Source organism: Scardinius erythrophthalmus, assembly GCF_964197995.2.
Source record: "Scardinius erythrophthalmus genome assembly, chromosome: 2".
NCBI lineage: Eukaryota > Metazoa > Chordata > Actinopteri > Cypriniformes > Leuciscidae > Scardinius > Scardinius erythrophthalmus.
This window is the reverse complement of record NC_138222.1, coordinates 42,154,682-42,172,459: the sequence shown is the minus strand read 5'-3', so window position 1 is coordinate 42,172,459 and position 17,778 is coordinate 42,154,682. Positions and strand designations below refer to the sequence as shown.

The 17,778-nt window shown below is 37.7% G+C and overlaps 1 protein-coding gene across 1 annotated transcript; it reads left to right on the top strand.

Annotated features, from left to right (window-relative positions):
• The first annotated feature begins 4,832 nt into the window (after positions 1-4,832).
• slc39a13 (solute carrier family 39 member 13) lies at positions 4,833-16,367 on the top strand. Its single transcript, XM_081359945.1, has 10 exons — positions 4,833-5,037; positions 6,759-7,115; positions 9,058-9,165; positions 9,950-10,083; positions 13,125-13,256; positions 13,444-13,533; positions 14,176-14,226; positions 14,408-14,540; positions 14,835-14,934; positions 15,041-16,367. Exons 2-10 carry the CDS (start codon positions 6,767-6,769, stop codon positions 15,114-15,116), a joined length of 1,173 nt encoding a protein of 390 aa, XP_081216071.1. The 5' UTR covers positions 4,833-5,037; positions 6,759-6,766; the 3' UTR covers positions 15,117-16,367.
• Positions 16,368-17,778: the final 1,411 nt, after the last annotated feature.

Here is a 17,778-nt window from a genome sequence, read left to right as displayed (position 1 = left end):
GAATTTGTTGCTGATTTAAAATTATGATAAAATGATAGTGCAAGCATTAAAAGAATACAAGAAAAACATTGTGACAGGAAATGAGAAGATGGCAGGGCAGCAGTTTTGGCTCTGTTATTCATCTTAAATAGGCACCACCTAACCCCATCCTTTAACACAACCATCACTGGTGTGTAAGCAGATTGTACGAAAACATACAAATGAGATCGGACAAATTCACACGAATTAGCCAACAATTCGTCAAAATGTAAAACGTGACGAATTGCCTCGAGATTGTGTTGACTATTCAAAAGGAAACAATCTACAGACAACCAGATGATCTACATGGTCTTCCTCTTGAGCAAAGCCAGCTGGAGATGGACCCGACTGCACCTCTGTCGCATACAGAAAACAACAGAAGAACACAGACTGTTAAAGTCATCATGGAATCAAAACTGACCCCATTTACTGTTCATATCCCTCATTTCAATGCATCCATCATTTAATGTTTTCACAATCCATTAATTTCAGTGCATACAATTTTTACCCACATTTGTTGTTCTCTTTGACTATCCTGTTTACTTTGGAAAATAACACATTACACAAGTAAAATGGGTGAGAATGCTATTTCATGTTGACTCAACAGGACATCCAACCACATTGATCTAAGGAGATCACTGCTTGCTACAATTTGAAGATTTATCTGTATCATTATGTAACAAGCTGTACGAGACAATTGTATGATAAATGAGAAACTCAAATTCACTCATAAAAGAAGAAAATGAAATAATAGTGTCTACTTAGGAAAAATATAATGCTTCATATCTTGCTGCATTGTTTCAGCTGACTTTATACACTTATGCTATAGTCAAGAGTCTAGTGTTCTTATACTGTATGTGCCATTTAACTTAGTTCCTCTGATAAAGTGAAGTCAAGTTTCTTGAGGGATAACATATTTAACACAATATCATAAAGAACGCTTTACACTGGACTAATTTACTGTTGATGTTTTATTTACTGAGATGAATATCATATGACTATGATGGTGTCTTGTGCATTTATTGGGCTGCCTGTCCACAAGTTCATCATGTGCTACATAGCACTAAAATTTCTTTTCATTTTCTCTGTTCATTTGGAGTGAATAGATGCAATTTGCCTGTCTGGATGAATAATGATCAGGATGACTACAACTGAAGCTCAGATACATATGCTTGTGGATGACTAAGAGTCGCATGGCACTCTAGGCTGAATTATCTTAAAGTTCCTGCAATGCAAGAGTGTGTTTTTGCTCTGAGAAAGAATGAATGAGCAACAATAATGTAAAACCTTATAGACGCACAAGTGTCCCTGTCATTCTAGTTATGTGGGCCCCATAGCTCCAAAACGCTTCCTCTTTCTAAATGTATTGCTCAAGTCAAGCCAGGATGACTCAGACACCATGTATCATCTGGACTGGAGCATGGAGTCTTAACCCGCTCTTAGTCCTTGCTAATAAAATGTCACTCATGGAAAAAAGGACTTATATAGCAATGGTTTAGTGAGGGATACTCTGAATGATTAACCGCAGTGAATTTTGGTGTGAGTCAGTATATGGTAGATATTTCCTATCTCTATATATAGAACACATTAATTTTAACAAAGCAATATATATATATATATATATATATATATATATATATATATAGCTCACAAAAATTAAAGGAGCACTTTAAACAACCACATTAGATACATCAGATCTCAATATGAAGTTGGATATCTATACAAATAACGACAGGGCAATGTCTTAGGAACAAAAGGATGCCAAGTCTTTTAATGGAAATAAAAGTTTTCAGCCTACAGAGGGCTCAATTGTGTAGACACCCTAAAATCAGAGTGAAATGAAGATGTGGCAGGCTAGTCCATTTTTTCAAAAACTTAATTTCTGCAACTCAAAATGCTTTTCAGTATCTTGTGTGGCCCCCACGAGCTTGTATGCATGCTTGACAACGTCAGGGCATGCTCCCAATGAGACGACGGATGGTGTCTTGTGGCATTTCCTCCCAGATCTGTGTGAGGGCATCCCTGAGCTATTGTACAGTCTGAGGAGCAACCTGGCGGCGCCTAATGGACCGAAACATAATGTCTCACAGATGTTCTATTGGGTTTAAGTCAGGGGATCGTGAAGGCCATTCAATTGTTTCAATTCCTTCATCCTCCAGGTACTGCCTGCATACTCTTGCCACATGAGGCCGGGCATTGCTGTGCATTAGGAGGAAACCAGGACCTACTGCACCAGTGTAGGGTCTGACAATGGGTTCAAGGATTTAATCTCGATACCTTATGACAGTCAGAGCACCATTTCCTAGGCAGCAGAGGTCTGTGCATCCCTCCATGGATATGCCTCCCCAGACCATCACTGACCCACCACCAAACCGGTCATGCTGAACGACGTTGCAGGCAGCATAACGTTCTCCTTGTCTTCTCCAAACTCTTTCACGTCTATCACAGGTGCTTGCAAATCCGGACTTGCAAATTCTTGTGTTCTTGAGCAAATGCCAGTCGAGCTCCACGGTGCTGGGCAGTGAGCACAGGGCCCACAACAGGACGTCGGGCCCTCAGGCCATCTTTATGAAGTCTGTTCCTGATTGTTTGGGTAGAGACATTCACACCAGTGGCCCTCTGGAGGTCATTCTGTAGGGCACGAGCAGTGCTCAGCCTGTTCCGCCTTGCACAAAGGAGCAGGTATCGGTCCTGTTGATGGGTAGAGGACCTTCTACGGCCCTGTCCAGCTCTCCGAGAATAACCACCAGTCTCCTGAAATCTCCTCCATGTTCTGGAGATTGTGCTGGGAGACACATTAAACCTTCTTGCTGCAGCACGTGTGGATGTGCCATCCTGGAGAAGTTGGACAACCTGTGCAACTTCTGTAGGGTTAAGGAATCGCCTCATACTGCCAGTAGAGATAATTACTCAAGCCAAAACCAGCACGAGTGGAAAACCAGCCAAAAAAGATCAAGAGGGAGAAACTTGAAATGACCTCCACATGTAAAACCAGTCCTGTTTTGAGGATTTTCTCATTGTTGCCACTGTAGTGCACCTGTTGTTAAGTCCATGAACACCAATAGCTGAAAGTGATTAACAATGCCCTCAGCTGCTTAGCCAACGAGAAAATTATCAGACAGGTTTAATTGATTTCATGCCAGGCCCAAATAAAAAAGTGTTCCTTTAATTTTTGTGAGCAGTGTATATATATATATATATATATATATATATATATATATATATATATATATATATATATATATATATATATTGCAGTGGAAGCAATTTAACTCTTATTTGCACATTAGAAATTAGTTTTATTAGATTTGTCCAACAATTGATGGTGAGGAAGGAATTAGAATTCTTCATTAAAAATATATATATATATATATATATATATATATATATATATATATATATTTCTTACTTTCTCCATAAAATGTAAAGACTTAGATCATTTTACATGCTTTTGGAAATAACACAGGGAGATGGCCTGGTAGGCTAAATGTTTGTTCTATCTGTGTTTCAGACAATAGCCTACACCTCAATCAACCGCGCCATCTTGTGGTCAGGGGTGGGATAAATTATATCATCATTTATTCTTCAAAATAATTTCTTTTGTGTTCTGCAGAAGAACGAAACTCAGACTGTACATGTTCAGAACAACATGAAGGTGAATAAATGACAGAACTTGACAGAAAAGCATACAATCCTCAGCAACATTAGAGCTAGAAAATGATCTTCACTTTCCATCCATCATTTTTAACTATAAAACCACTGCACCACTCCAACCTTAACTTGTTTAGTTGCCAAACACTAACACATAATCTCACGTTGTTTTTCATGACTGTTCATTAAGGATACAACAAACTATAAAAACATATAATGTGCACTTCATTTGTGCGTTCCTCTTATTGTTACAAATTACCATAATTACTTCAACAATTGTTGTCTGCATTATAACCACAAGTTTAGTCAGACATCTGGAGAGACTTATTAAAAATATTTTAAAAATAAAAAATGTGAGATGTCCATAGATGCAAATCTCCCAGAGTGATTGATTAGTCATTAAACAAAATATGTTACAAACAATCATCCCATACCTACTCCTAACAACAGAGAACAATACCAAGATGACCTTGAAAAGAAAAGTTCATCAAGACTTTGGAAAGGCCTTGTTTTAAAGTTTATACCAATATAAAAGTACTTCAAATTAAAAGGTGTTTGCTTATGCATATGTGGATATTGTATGTGGCAAGATGATGCTATAGATAGATCCATTAGTGGAGAGCCATCACCTGGTTTATCATCAAAGCAACATATAGAAAACCGTAATTTGCATCAGTGTGGTTGGTATACAGATATTCATATTAAAACATCTGATGTTCCACTGTGGTTGGTACAGCTGTGCTGGGTGTCTGCTGAAGTGAGACACTGTGTCCTGAGGCTGTAATACATATCTTAATGAAAAAAAACTTTTCAAGAAATACTTTTAAGATAGATAGATAGATAGATAGATAGATAGATAGATAGATAGATAGATAGATAGATAGATAGATAGATAGATAGATAGATAGATAGATAGATAGATAGATAGATAGATAGATAGATAGATAGATAGATAGATAGATAGATAGATAGATAGATAGATAGATAGATAGATAGATAGATAGATAGATAGATAGATAGATAGATAGATAGATAGATAGATAGATAGATAGATAGATAGATAGATAGATAGATAGATAGATAGATAGATTTTTTTAGAGTTTTTACCCTTTGCCATTATAACTGCTGCGGCTTAAACAATCTTCTAGCACGTTCTCCACGTTTGGCGTTGAGTCTCCTCCTCCGGTTAGTGCGCGAACGCGGTCTGGAAATGCACTTCCGGTCGGTGAGACGTGGCTGACAGTGGAAAATCTTTCAGCAGAGAAATCGGGAGTCTGCTGGAGTGCTCCAACAGCTCCATCTCTTCTATTTAGCAGTGCCTGGATGGCAGGGTCAGCCCGGAGTGAAAACTGTAGGAATTTCAGCAGGGTAAGATAAAAACGTTTTTATTTATCGCTGCAAATCTGGTAAGGCAGTGATTGTTTTTCAAGACACGCAACTTTGTATCGAGGTAGTTTGCAAGTTCAGTTACTTTTATCGGGAACAATATTTCAGCAACGTTGGCTTTTGCGAAATTTTTTTTTCATTGCCAATAAGTATCAGATATACACTAATGGTTTTGCATTCGGTCATTCTTTGCTTTTTTAATTAGTTTAGCAGCGAAACGCTGAAACTTTGCGAACAATAGAGTGAAAACGGTCGGAAAACAGTCTGGAATTTCTCGGGAATCTCACCGCTCCCTGAACTCGTGCACGTCCACACACTGTTCAAGCGTGCAGCTCCTGTGTGAATGTTAGCATACTGATTGTACAGCATTTTTGTCCACCCATAACGTTCATTATTGGTGTCATTTACATCGGTTAAAACTTAAGTTCATTGTTTTATTTTGTGTTTGTATATAATACATAATAAAGGCAATTTAACTCTTATGTTAAGTTTCAGCATTGTATAAAGATCACCTGCTGGAGACAGCTGAACTCATTTAGCCTCATTATTGGGTGATACTGTTGTTGTAGTATTGTAGTGTTGTAGATACGGTTAGCCTACTGTTGGAAGATATTGTGTTAGGCCTGCCTCTAATGCATTATCTACTATCTATCATGTTTTAATTGTTTCATTTCTATTGCTTATAGATTGTTTCCCTGTGTTGACAGTAACTACCTAAATGTGTGGTGTTTTGTCTGGGTTATGACTCACATGGCCTTGGTCTTTTTGAATGTCTGTCTTTTTATGTGGTGTCTTCTGTTTACTGAGGGTTTTTTTTTTTTTTTTTTTTTGGGGATGTGGATAGAAGTGGAGGCACTTAGTCACCATATCCAGACATTTCAATTTGTAGGTAAAGCCAAAGGGCTAATTCACCATGACTTCTATATTCAAGTGGCTTTTTAGAATTGCAGTTTTCGAATTATGAATAAAATGTATTTCATATTTTAAAACATAAATTTAGAATTTTGAAGCTGTGGTTAACAGATTGCTATATAAGGACTACAACAGATGTCACATTTGTAAAGGTATTCGTATCCTTTTAATAGGTGCCGTGAGAAAATAAAATAAATAATGGTTCTAAAGAAACAAAAAATAATAATTGTAATCAAAAATTCCATGCAATGGTAATAATTTCATAGATTTCACTCAGCCGTTCAAAAAGTTTAGGTTCTAGAAGAGTTTTGAAAGCAGTATCACAGTGTAATGCAATTAATTGATTAAAATCGAGTAAATTGGAAATAACTTTTCTATTCCATTATATTGCAGAAATGATTCTAATATGCTGATTTTGTACATTTCTTATCCACAGTGAACAATTGTGCTTGTGCTGCTTTCTGTTTTTGTGGAAACTGTCTTTAAGTTCAAAACAAGAGCATTTATAGTGTGACTGTCACATTTGATCAATTTAATGTGGCCTTGCTGAATAATAGTATTAATTTAATGATCTTAATCTTACTGACCCCAAACTTTGAACTGTAGTGTATACAGAATAGTACATATTCCTGCTTGTGACGCTCTTGTTAAATTGCAACTCAAAGTTGCTCAAACACTGATATGAAAAAATAACTGTTTATTTCATTCGGGACTAAGAAACCCAGAACCTTTTTAAAACTAATCTTTCCACTTCATGAAATTCTGTTTGAAGGCTCCTCTATTCCTTACAGCACCCTACATGTTTCTTCCACGTGCATTGCGGAGGTCTGGGCTGATGAGCGCAGGACCCGAGAGGCCCGTTTGGGCATTTGCTGTGCTGCTCCTTGGCGCCGCCCTACTGGCGTCATCCTTTGACGGGAAGATGATGGCTCAGACCGCTGTGGCCCAGGCAAAGACTGCAGCTGCAGGACCAGGACCATGGAGCATTAAGGACCTTCTAGACCTCCAGTACCTGGATGAGCTGTTCTCCGTCGACAACCTAGATGTTTGGTTCTGCTCCCTCTTGGGATCGATTGCCATCGGACTTAGTGGCATCTTTCCACTTTTAGTGATACCCATTGAAGCTGGAACAACTTTAAAAACTGAGGGTAAGTCACATATGCTTGTGTGCTATTTGTGATCTAGGCCTGTGTATGTAACCAGCTCACTGTAACAACTAATCTAGCATCAGGTTACATACTAACCAGGTCAGGTTGATTGTGTTACAGTTAGAGCTGATCCAGATATTCGCAGCTGAGTCCCGGTGCTGACTAATGGACAGAGATCTGTATTTGTGTGTCTTTTCTTTGTTCCTTCCTTTAGGTTGAAAAGGTTTTCTTTTCTTGCCCTGCGCAGGTCATCTATAATTTGAGCAGAATGGAAAAAATTTGATGATTCTGGTCACACATCAGGCCTAGTGTGACAAATGGACATGTGTTTGTTATTAATACAAACAAGAGAGAATCGGCTTGTAGATTGATGCAGGTCTTCACACAGTTGTCTGGTTAATATAAGGCAAGGCTTTTGTGGCACTTCCTCCTTTTAATTCAAGATCATGTTCTCTGTGGGATTTTTCCCTTTGCTCCTTTTGACCGGTTCCTCAGTCTTTTGTTTTTCGTACCATGTTAAAGTAATTTCCCAGCCACTAAATAAGCCACATTTATAATGTAAAAATGTTTTAAAGGAGACTAATATGACGTCAAGCCCAATCCTGAAATTAATCTGTAAAAAGCAGTGTTTATTTTATTTGAAATAATACAGGTTCATCCTGGTTATACTACAGTTCCCTGTTAGTTAGCTGACAATGTGCAAGCAAAGCTGAAATATTTCATAGCTTACTCAGTTACTCATGGAAGCTTGTTTCCACCATAGAATAAACCATTTTAAAAGATATTTCTTTTTATCTCACAGTTGATAGTTTACATCTTGCAGTTCTGACTTTTCTCAGAATTGTGAGATATGAATTCGCTATTGCGAGTTATAATAAAGTCCAATTCTGAGGGGAAAAATATTATTATATTTTTTTTTCTCTCAGAATTCTGAGTTTATATCTGACAATTCTGACTTTTTTCTCGCAATTACGAGTTTATATCTCGTGATTCTGACTTTATAACTTGCAATTGCGAGTTTCCATCTCTTGATTCTGACTTTATAACTTGCAATTGCGAGTTTCCATCTCTTGATTCTGAGAAAAAAGTCTGAATTTTCCACTGTATTCATTATATGATATAAAAGATCTTGCAGAGAGATTATCCCAACCGACACTGATGAAAAAGGTTGTGCGAGCATGCTTGTCCTTGAAAAGAATTTGTTGAGCAATCACATCTTCAGCTACACCGTCCTGTCATGGCTTGTCCAAATAATTCTTGATGTAGTGGACGTTCAAGAGAAGAGCCAACAGAACCATAATAGGAAATGCAAAAAAGTGTGCCGCACAGTAACATTATATGGTGAACAGGTTGGTCTCTAAAGACCTTTGCAGAAGGCAAAATGCTGCATTTGATGCTGCAAAATGCTGCAGTGAAACTTTTGTCTGTGATGATATCATTCATGCAGAAATAGATCAGAGTCTGGCAGTGGATCCCACTCAGGAAGTAGAACGGCTTAAGAGAAGGATCTTTTCTTCTTCTTCTGTTCTGATCTTCCAGTGTAGGGTGCAGTGGGTAGGACAGTAGAGGTTTAGATGGAATTATAAGCAATTTAGGTGTGTCCTGTTACTGTACCACAGAGACTCACCACATGATTCTCAAAGACGTGGTGAATATTATGGTGTTAGATATTTTAGGCCTGTTATATTCCCACACTTTAGGGTTGCAAAACTATCTTATTACAGCTTTGCAGCTTCAAAACCTAAACTGAATGGAAAAACAACATAATTGTTAAAGATATGTAAGAATTTGTAGAATGATTGTGCAACTGTATAGAGGTTTCTTCGTCTGCCATCTGCTATGTGTGAAGGATTTGCTCAGTTTTTTTAACACCACGAGATGCACATCAAGCATTTCTTGTCATGTTTATGAAGTGGCGCTGATGCTTTCACACTGATTGCAGCTGGGTGTCAGAAGCTGAAGAAGCTGCTGAGTTTTGCCATTGGTGGTCTCCTAGGAGACGTGTTTCTCCACCTCCTTCCTGAAGCCTGGGCTTACACTTCCAGTCCTGGTGAGAAATCTCACATTATATATAACATTTGCTGTTGTTCATGCATTAATCATCATCTGTGTGCTCTTTTTCTTTCACAGTCTTTGGAATGGGAATCTCTTAGGGAACTATGCATTTTTAACATTTTACCATCAATAGTCTAGTCCAGTAATTGACCCTTCACTAAACCCCGTCCCCTTGGTAACTCTGGCTCAGTCTCTTATATTCACTTTGGTACTGGAATCGATATGAAAAAAAAAAGGCTCACACAGTGCAATTCACAGCTTCCATCGACATTAAAAATAGAAACACACAGAACTTCAATAAACTAGATATAATATTCAATAAATAGATAAGACCAAAAGCTTGTCATATATTTTGAATAAAGGCAGGATTGGTCCATATACAGTAGCCTGCAGTTTTTAAGGCAGAGCCATTGATTTTCTTTGTTGTTGTTCTTTATTTTTGACAGTATACTTTTATAGAATAATATAATTAATATTTTGAATTATTTACTTGTGTATATATAGTTTACATACAATTTTATAGTTTTATATATGTTAGATTTAAAAAAAAATCTTTCTTTTTTTTCTTTTTTTAGTAATGTTACTACTTAAACGTATTAACTTAAGTTTACGTTTTTCATCTGTTTATTTATTTTTATTTTTCAATTACTTAAATGCTTTTTAATAGTTTTGTTAATAGATGAAGCTTAGTGAAGTTTAATTTTTTTATTCTTCTTAGATTTATATAGAAAAGGAACATTTCTCTTTCTCTCCCCTTTTTGTGTGTATATGCTGGATAGATGGGTCCCACAGACACTATCGTATGCAGGGTTTGTGGGTGATAGGGGGTCTGCTGTCTTTTCTGATCTTGGAGAAGATGTTCCCTGATGAAGACAGTGACCCAGAGAGCAGAGCTTCCTGCCAAAAAGCCAAAGTAAGTTACATGTGCTTTTGCCCTGTCACTTCATTCCCTCACCTGCCATTTTTAACTATTTAACAACCTTTTAGCCTATAATGTAGTTCCATGCATGTTATATGGCAATAGTTTATACACTACATATTCCAGCACTTTGAATCAGTTTAATTGATAAAGTGGAACATTGCAGTTCTGAACCTCATGGGGGAGCCAAAAGAACGATGGTGGAGTTATGCACTCAACAGAATCACATACATTTATTATGCATCCACTCAAACTCCACCAAGCATCATGTAGTAAACAATCAGAATGCAGTTGGGATATTTATAAATCTGTTTTATTATTTTATTTTATTTCTTAATACTACAAACTACAAAAGTCAAAAGTACAACTATTAAAAAAAATTATACTGGCACATTTTCCTTTTGAGGACTGGCTAGAAAAGGAGTAATAGTTTGTTGTGTCTGCTTTCTTCCTGTTTTGTTAACAATATCCCAAGTGTCATAAATATTTATAGAACATAATTGTTTTATCTTTGAGTCTCTGGGAAAAGCTTGACAGACTTTGAGTGTTTGGGCAAACCTGAGTCTGAGCTCTCTTGTTCATTTCAGCTCTTAATGCCAACTGCTATTACCAGTTTTTATATAAATAACATGATTACAATGTTTTGGTGAGCACACATAGGAAAGGAATAGTACTGACGGAATAATTAATGCTATAGACCTTATGCGCCAGAGAAACAAGCACACATAGGGAAGGAATAGTACTGACGGAATAATTAATGCTATAGACCTTATGCGCCAGAGAAACAAGCGCGCAGCCATCTTTAAAATATTGTCTTTGAACTTCCGTTTTTGCGGTCGCTCTGTAGATCTCTGGCGCTGCTGTCCAGGAGTAATTAGCTTTTGAAGTGGATTTACTTAAAGTTAACGAAAGTTATCATGAGGATTGTAATGTTTAAAGCACATGTCTTAACAAATGTCAGTAGACCAGGAAGATTTTAAAACGAGCTGTTCATTCATAAATACGCAAGATCGCTGTGAAAAAACAGACCGGAAGACAAGTCAACGAGCGCAGCGCTGAAAAGGGGCGGGCTACATAAGGTCTACAGGAATGTTGTGGAGTCTCGAATTATGAATCACTGTTTGTGTCAGATGGATATACATTATTTTTCTTTCACAGTCTTTGGAATGGGAGTCTCATGGGAAAACTATGCCTTTTAAAATGTTTATCATCAATAGTCTAGTCCAGTATTTGACCCTACACTTAACCCCGTCCTCTCGGTAACTCTGGCTCTGTCTCTTATATTCACTATGGTAAAGGAATCAATATGGAAAAATGGCACTAAGTAACATTTACTTTGAAGCAAATGTTGTGGAGTCTTAAATCATGAATTACTGTTCGTGGCAGACAGATATTCAAAATCCCAATTCATGTCCAAATACCAAATACCAACAGGACCATTCCTGTCATTCAAGAGGAACCCAAACCTTTTTATTCTGGGCTCGTTTCAGTATGTTGCATCAGTGCCAGTTAAACACGCACACAAGTTTTCACTTTGCGAGCTCCACCCCAAGGGAGATAACCGCTTAAGGCCTTAAAATATTTGCTCTTAGATGCTTTCTAAGACAAATGAATAACGTATTTGTTCTGCTTAATTTCAATTGTAGACATGGCATGGCTTGCTTTGTCAACAAATAAACACCCATTTACATTTTTTCTTTTAGTCTGGTCCCTTTTTCTAATTTTGTGGATTTTGGTTTGGTGTCAGGGCTGCATCATTGAAGCTTTGTGCACTGCATGTGCAACAAGAGAAATGTGCTTGGATGGATCAACTCTCGCTTTTTTTAGAGGGAGTCTTGGGTGCCTTGGTCACTCAAATCGCACAAAAAAACAGAGGAGCTTGCAGTGCCTGTGATGTAGATGTCCATTTTTCACCCACTCTCTGCCTGCCCTTCTAATTATAACTTTTAATTTGACTTGGATTATGACTTTTATCTGTTTGTAAATGTCTACGTTTGAGTCTTCTGTCTAGCTTACGGGAGACCTGTGAGTTTGATTGATAGCCTCTGCTCTGTTTAGGTAGCTATAAATAGTGTCTAGCAGGAAGCAGCTGCCACCAGCATTCCATCAGCAGACAGACGGGCCACAGAAGTCTGCCACGGTGCACAGAAGCCACAGCTGAGAGGCTAGAACAGGGAGGAAACATCATCTTCTGTTATTACATTTTGAAAGGCTCGTTGCTGTAGAGACCGATTCTTTTCTCACAGTCAGTTTTTGCCAGCCAGCCAGCCAGCCCAGTACTGTCTCAAAAAACTGATGTGGAAAGAATTGACAACTGAAATCCTTAGATTTTTAGGCTTTGAGTGTGAGCTAATGTTTGGTTGAAATGGAGCTAAACTGAGTGTTATCAGTCTGCTGAGGATTTAGTCTGTTTAATTTGAGAATTAAAGGATTACTTGTAGTCATTTACAGCTTATTATCTATGTACAGAGTGCTGTGCATTCCCACAGACAAGTTCGATATTTTCCTCAGTTAATAAAAATGAACGGAAAATGTTTATAGCAGTGTTCTTGTAATGGAGCAGACAAACAGGCAGCAGTGGGAGTAAAATTGTTGAAGAAAAACCTTCTTCAGTGTTTTTGATACAAGTCTCTTATGTTTGCCAAGGCTGATTTGATCAAAATACAGTAAAAATTTTAACATTTAATTTATTCCTATGATGGTAAAGCTGAATTTTCAGCATCCTTACTCCAGGATTTACTTCAGATTCACATGATCATTCAGAAACCATTCTAATATGCTGATTTCCTGCTCAAGAAACATTTCTTATCAATGTTGAAAGCAGTTGTGCTGCTTAATATTTTTGTGTAAAATGTCACTGTAACTTTTGATCAATTTAATACATCCATGCCAAATATAAGTATTGATTTTCTTTTGAATGGTTTTTAAATCCCAGGTTTATTTGAAGATGGGGAAATTGTCTTTTTGCTCTTGAATGCTGTGAAATGATCCCAGATTAGAATGGCTTATTGTGGCGTTTTCTCTCCCCATATTAGTCTTCAACAGATACGAGCAGCGAGGTCTCTGTGTCCCCACAAACAAATGGCATCTGCTCAAACAACAACTCCGACTCCGACTCCAAGCCAAAGACTGACATCAGCCCTTACACAGAGCCAGAGAAAATAAAGGTAAGATGCACACACTAATCATGCCTTGTGCACAATAAAAGGTCTAAGTGGTCATTATATTATTAGAGACAAGTACATCTAAATCCGGGACTGTTTCCTTCTAACCAGTCATACAGCATTTGAAAAGTCTTATCTGTTATCTTTCTCTTCCATTTACTGTATATGCAATGTTTCTTTATTTCTTCAGACAAGTGGTTATCTAAACCTTCTTGCTAACTGCATTGATAACTTCACTCATGGGCTGGCAGTGGCAGGAAGCTTCTTAGTAAGCCGAAAGGTAAGAGCAAACAGACCAATTCCATATAAAAGTGATTCGGCAGTACCACTACTACTACTACTACTACTGTCTAGCAAGGGTGACTGTTATATAAATAGATTCAGTTACTGTATAAATATAGTATGCTTTGGTCACTTAAGCATTTTAAAACTTCTATTTTAAAGCATTTAAGGGTTCTCCCATGATTCTTTTGGACCATTGCAAAATGTTTATGTGATGTGTGGTAATATTTATAGTGCAGCAGTATTTATATGGCTTGTGTGAAGTTGAAGTCCAGGTGGAGAAGCATAAGGCTCCCAGCATGCGTGGGGAGGGAGTTTCAGAGGAAATGGACTTGGTGCAACATACTTGCACATAAAAACACACTTTTACACATTTGCTCATTTGCTCACTGGCCTGGACATGCATATTTGGCTGCATAAATGCAAGGCCGAGTACTGATGGAGAACTGCCATTTTATGGTTTTCTCTACCTCCCCCATAGCCTCTGTTGACATTTCAGTTAAACATATGTGCCAAATTACGAAACAGAATATGGCTTCACTGCCCTGCCATGATTCTATTAGAAAACAAGGGCTTGGCTTACTAAATAATTAGTTTATTCTGAGAACTTTACAATGTCTTACTTTACCTGTCCTAACAGGTTGGTTTCTTAACAACGTTCGCTATTTTGCTTCATGAGATCCCTCATGAGGTACGTATCTCATTATCTTGAGTCTCTTGAGTTTCAGCCATGTAATTATTATAAGGAAGCAATGCATTTCATTTTTAGCTGATCGATAATAATTCATAGTCATTCCAACAGTTACTGTACATGAATTGTCCCAGTACTTACCAGTTTCTGTTGCTGTACATTCATTTGTCTTGATGGAAAGGTGGGCGATTTTGCCATTTTGCTGCGAGCAGGCTTTGACCGTTGGAAAGCCACCCGTATGCAGCTCTCTACAGCATTAGGAGGAGTCCTGGGGGCGTGTTTTGCTCTTTGCTCCCAATCACATCATGGGGCAGGTGAGACATCGCGTAGTGTCAGACTATACATTATATGCATTACCATTCAAAAGTTTAGGGTCAATTAGAGTCTTTTTTTCTACCCCAAACTTTTGGATGGTAGTGTATCTTTGATCTTGAGTGGATCATCTTTCTTCTGATGTTAGTGTTTGTTCCCATTCCTAACATGATTTTTAGCAACTACTGCTGCTTAATAAATAATCATTGTCTTTGTTTGGGTTTTCCACAAAATAAGAATAAGATCCTTATCAAACATTATTCAGTGTTGATTCTGCTCATTTGTGTCTTTTATAGAGAATGCCACTGCCTGGATTCTGCCCTTCACCTCAGGTGGCTTTATCTACATCGCCTTGGTCAATGTGGTACCTGATCTGCTAGAGGAGACCAACCCGAGGTAAGGTCCACTTCCACCTTTTTTTTAACCTCCCACATGTAAAATTCCTCCCATACTTCACATATTAAATTACTGAATGTCCATGACCATGTCCCCTGTTCCACAGGAACTCCTTTCTGCAGGTTCTGCTGTTGTTTTGTGGAATTGCAGTCATGGCTCTTCTGTCAGTCGTCATGGACTAGTCACAGGCGAGCACTGCTTTTTTCAAGGGACGTTTAGCGTGTCACCTAGCATGGACTTATGAACTATTCACTTCACTGTTTCAGCTTTAAATAATTTACACATTTTTGTCACCCCAAAGACCGTGTGAGGAAAGACCAAATAAAGAAACAGCCTTGACAATCAGGTGTGATTTTAGCCTTATCTTTCAAACACCGGGAACCATCTGTGTCCAGATTAAATTTAGACTTAACTCATGATGCCTTATAGGCACCAGCTGAAACTGAAGGGAAATACAGGTTTGTGCAAACGGTGCTCAGAATTAACAGTAGTTGTTTTGGTTCAAATACCAAATATCAAATACCTAAGCTGCTTCTATTTTGCATTCTTGTTCATAATCATGTTCCAGCCTGGTGTCAATGACTTATGCTCAGTAAGAAGAACCTGTTACTTTCCATTGTCAGTAGGTTTCATCACTGTGATTTGCTTTATTTGTAAGTCAACATACTGCACATGCAGTTTCACAACAGGTCAACAGATTCTTTATTAAGAAACAGTGTACAGGCACATACACTTACATAGTCCAATTTTTGATGGTCATCATCATTGCTTTTTTAAAAAGCTAATATTGCTACACTTTTATAAATTCTTCTGTGGAAGTTAAATCTATTAAAGCTCATTTCACACTTCATTTGCTCAAGACATCCACGCTTTGCATGAGTACATATTCCTCTTGCACATACATCATTGAACACACTCCTTCTGTCAAACACTTTTGAAAATATTCAACAGGCCTTATTTTCTCACAGTATTTACTCTTGTTATTGATTATATCCTGATAGCCACTACATTGCTGCATTTTCTTTTTAATTCTCTGATTTTCTGTTCGCTGTGGTCCTGGCATTGCGATTCAGAGTTTTGAGTGATTTAAGTCTAGAGGATTGACAGTTTCATAAGCAGACAGTTCTTTTACTCGAATGACTTGGTGCCATTTCATACATTTCGATCAAATTTTAAAGAAGATAATGAAATAGTTGATAAATGGATTGCCTGTTTTGCCAGTTTTGTACATGGAATGTTACTGAAAGAATGTTCTGAACGCATCACTTGGCAGGTCAGAACGATCTTTGCCTAAATGTAAATATTTGAAAAGAGATTATATATATTTATTCTATTAACAATGTCATGTTGAAAGAAAAATGTATAACTTTTAAGACTTGAGTCCTCCCATTGTATAGTTGAAATAAATATGTTACTGTTTGATTTAAACCTGTTGTTGTGGCTTTTTGTTTTTTTTTTATGATTGAACTATGTGCAGCTTTCACTTGTAGAATCACCACTGCAATCCAGCACTGTAGAAACTCTTTAGAAATGTATTTGGTAGTTCAGCTGACCGTTAAAATCTCATTCATTTGCTAACCTTCTAACCAAATGCCTATTCAGTTTAAGACTTAAGATTTAATAATGGATGATTGAAATTTCTAATAACTCGTATTCACACTAAAAATTTGTTATTGTCAATTAAAGGGATAGGTCACCAAATTTTTTCCAAATTGCTAACATAATTTTTTATTTTTTTTAAGATGCAGAACTCTATTGCTTCATGTACTGTCTGTGGTAAATATCCACCAAATGAATTGATGCATGTTGAGTGAGAGTGTCTTTCCTGCATCAAAATGGGTCTTTTCTATTGTATTAGCGTTAATGGATCCTAAATGACATTTAGCAGTTCTGGTTTGCATATCACAATGACTTTTCAGGATTATGCAGTAACTTCCGGAAGATGCATTTAATCATGAGGGCGCATAGGTTTCTCATGACCTGCTGAATTACCAGCTGTACCTCTTGGCTGTTATGCCCCCCATGTGGAGGAACTATTTTTCCTAATGACTCTTATGAGATGGCTACCCTTACTATTATGGATCCCCTACCATGTTTAACCGTTAGTAAGCTATACCCATCCATGAGCTTTGACTTTTCACTACTGTTCTATGCTGATGCAGTTTGGCTCGACAACTGTGGGGAGTTTATTTGCACATCTTTGGAGTCTATTTTGTCTCTGCAAGGTCTTTGCGTTTTTCATTGTGAGATGTCATACAAATGGCTCGAATTCCCTGCCACTCCAAGTCCTGTATGTTCATAGTAGTAGTTCTGCAACGGTGTCGGATATGCCAAGATGCGTGCCACAAGCACATTTTTCTGCACAGTCTGGGTCTGAAATGTCATATGGGAATCAGGGGGTGGTATTGATTTTGTGTTCACACTTGTCCTATTTCAACAAAGTCTGTTTGGCAAGGGACCGTTGCCATAACGACTAGCCTGTGGGTTGTCTTCCTTTGTCATCTGCCCTGACAGAGCCCAGTGTGTGGGAAACTGCCTGGAACTTTGGACAATGAGTTGCCACTTTATTTAATTTCTTTTTTTCGAAAGCCTTTATGCCTTGTCTTTCAAAACGGCTTCCGATGGGCACCTAAAACGTGGCTGCTTGTACTAACATGATTTATTCTCCTGTATCTTGACCTGAACCTCCCACGCTTCTGAAGCTCCTCACTGTGGGCAACCTCCATGGATGACAGGTGGCAAGTTAGTGCTGCTGCAGTTCACACCAAGTATATTAATAAAAGATTTGAGTACACCTGATCATGTTGAAAATTGGGAGAAAGAGAGGAGCAGGAAGTAAAATAA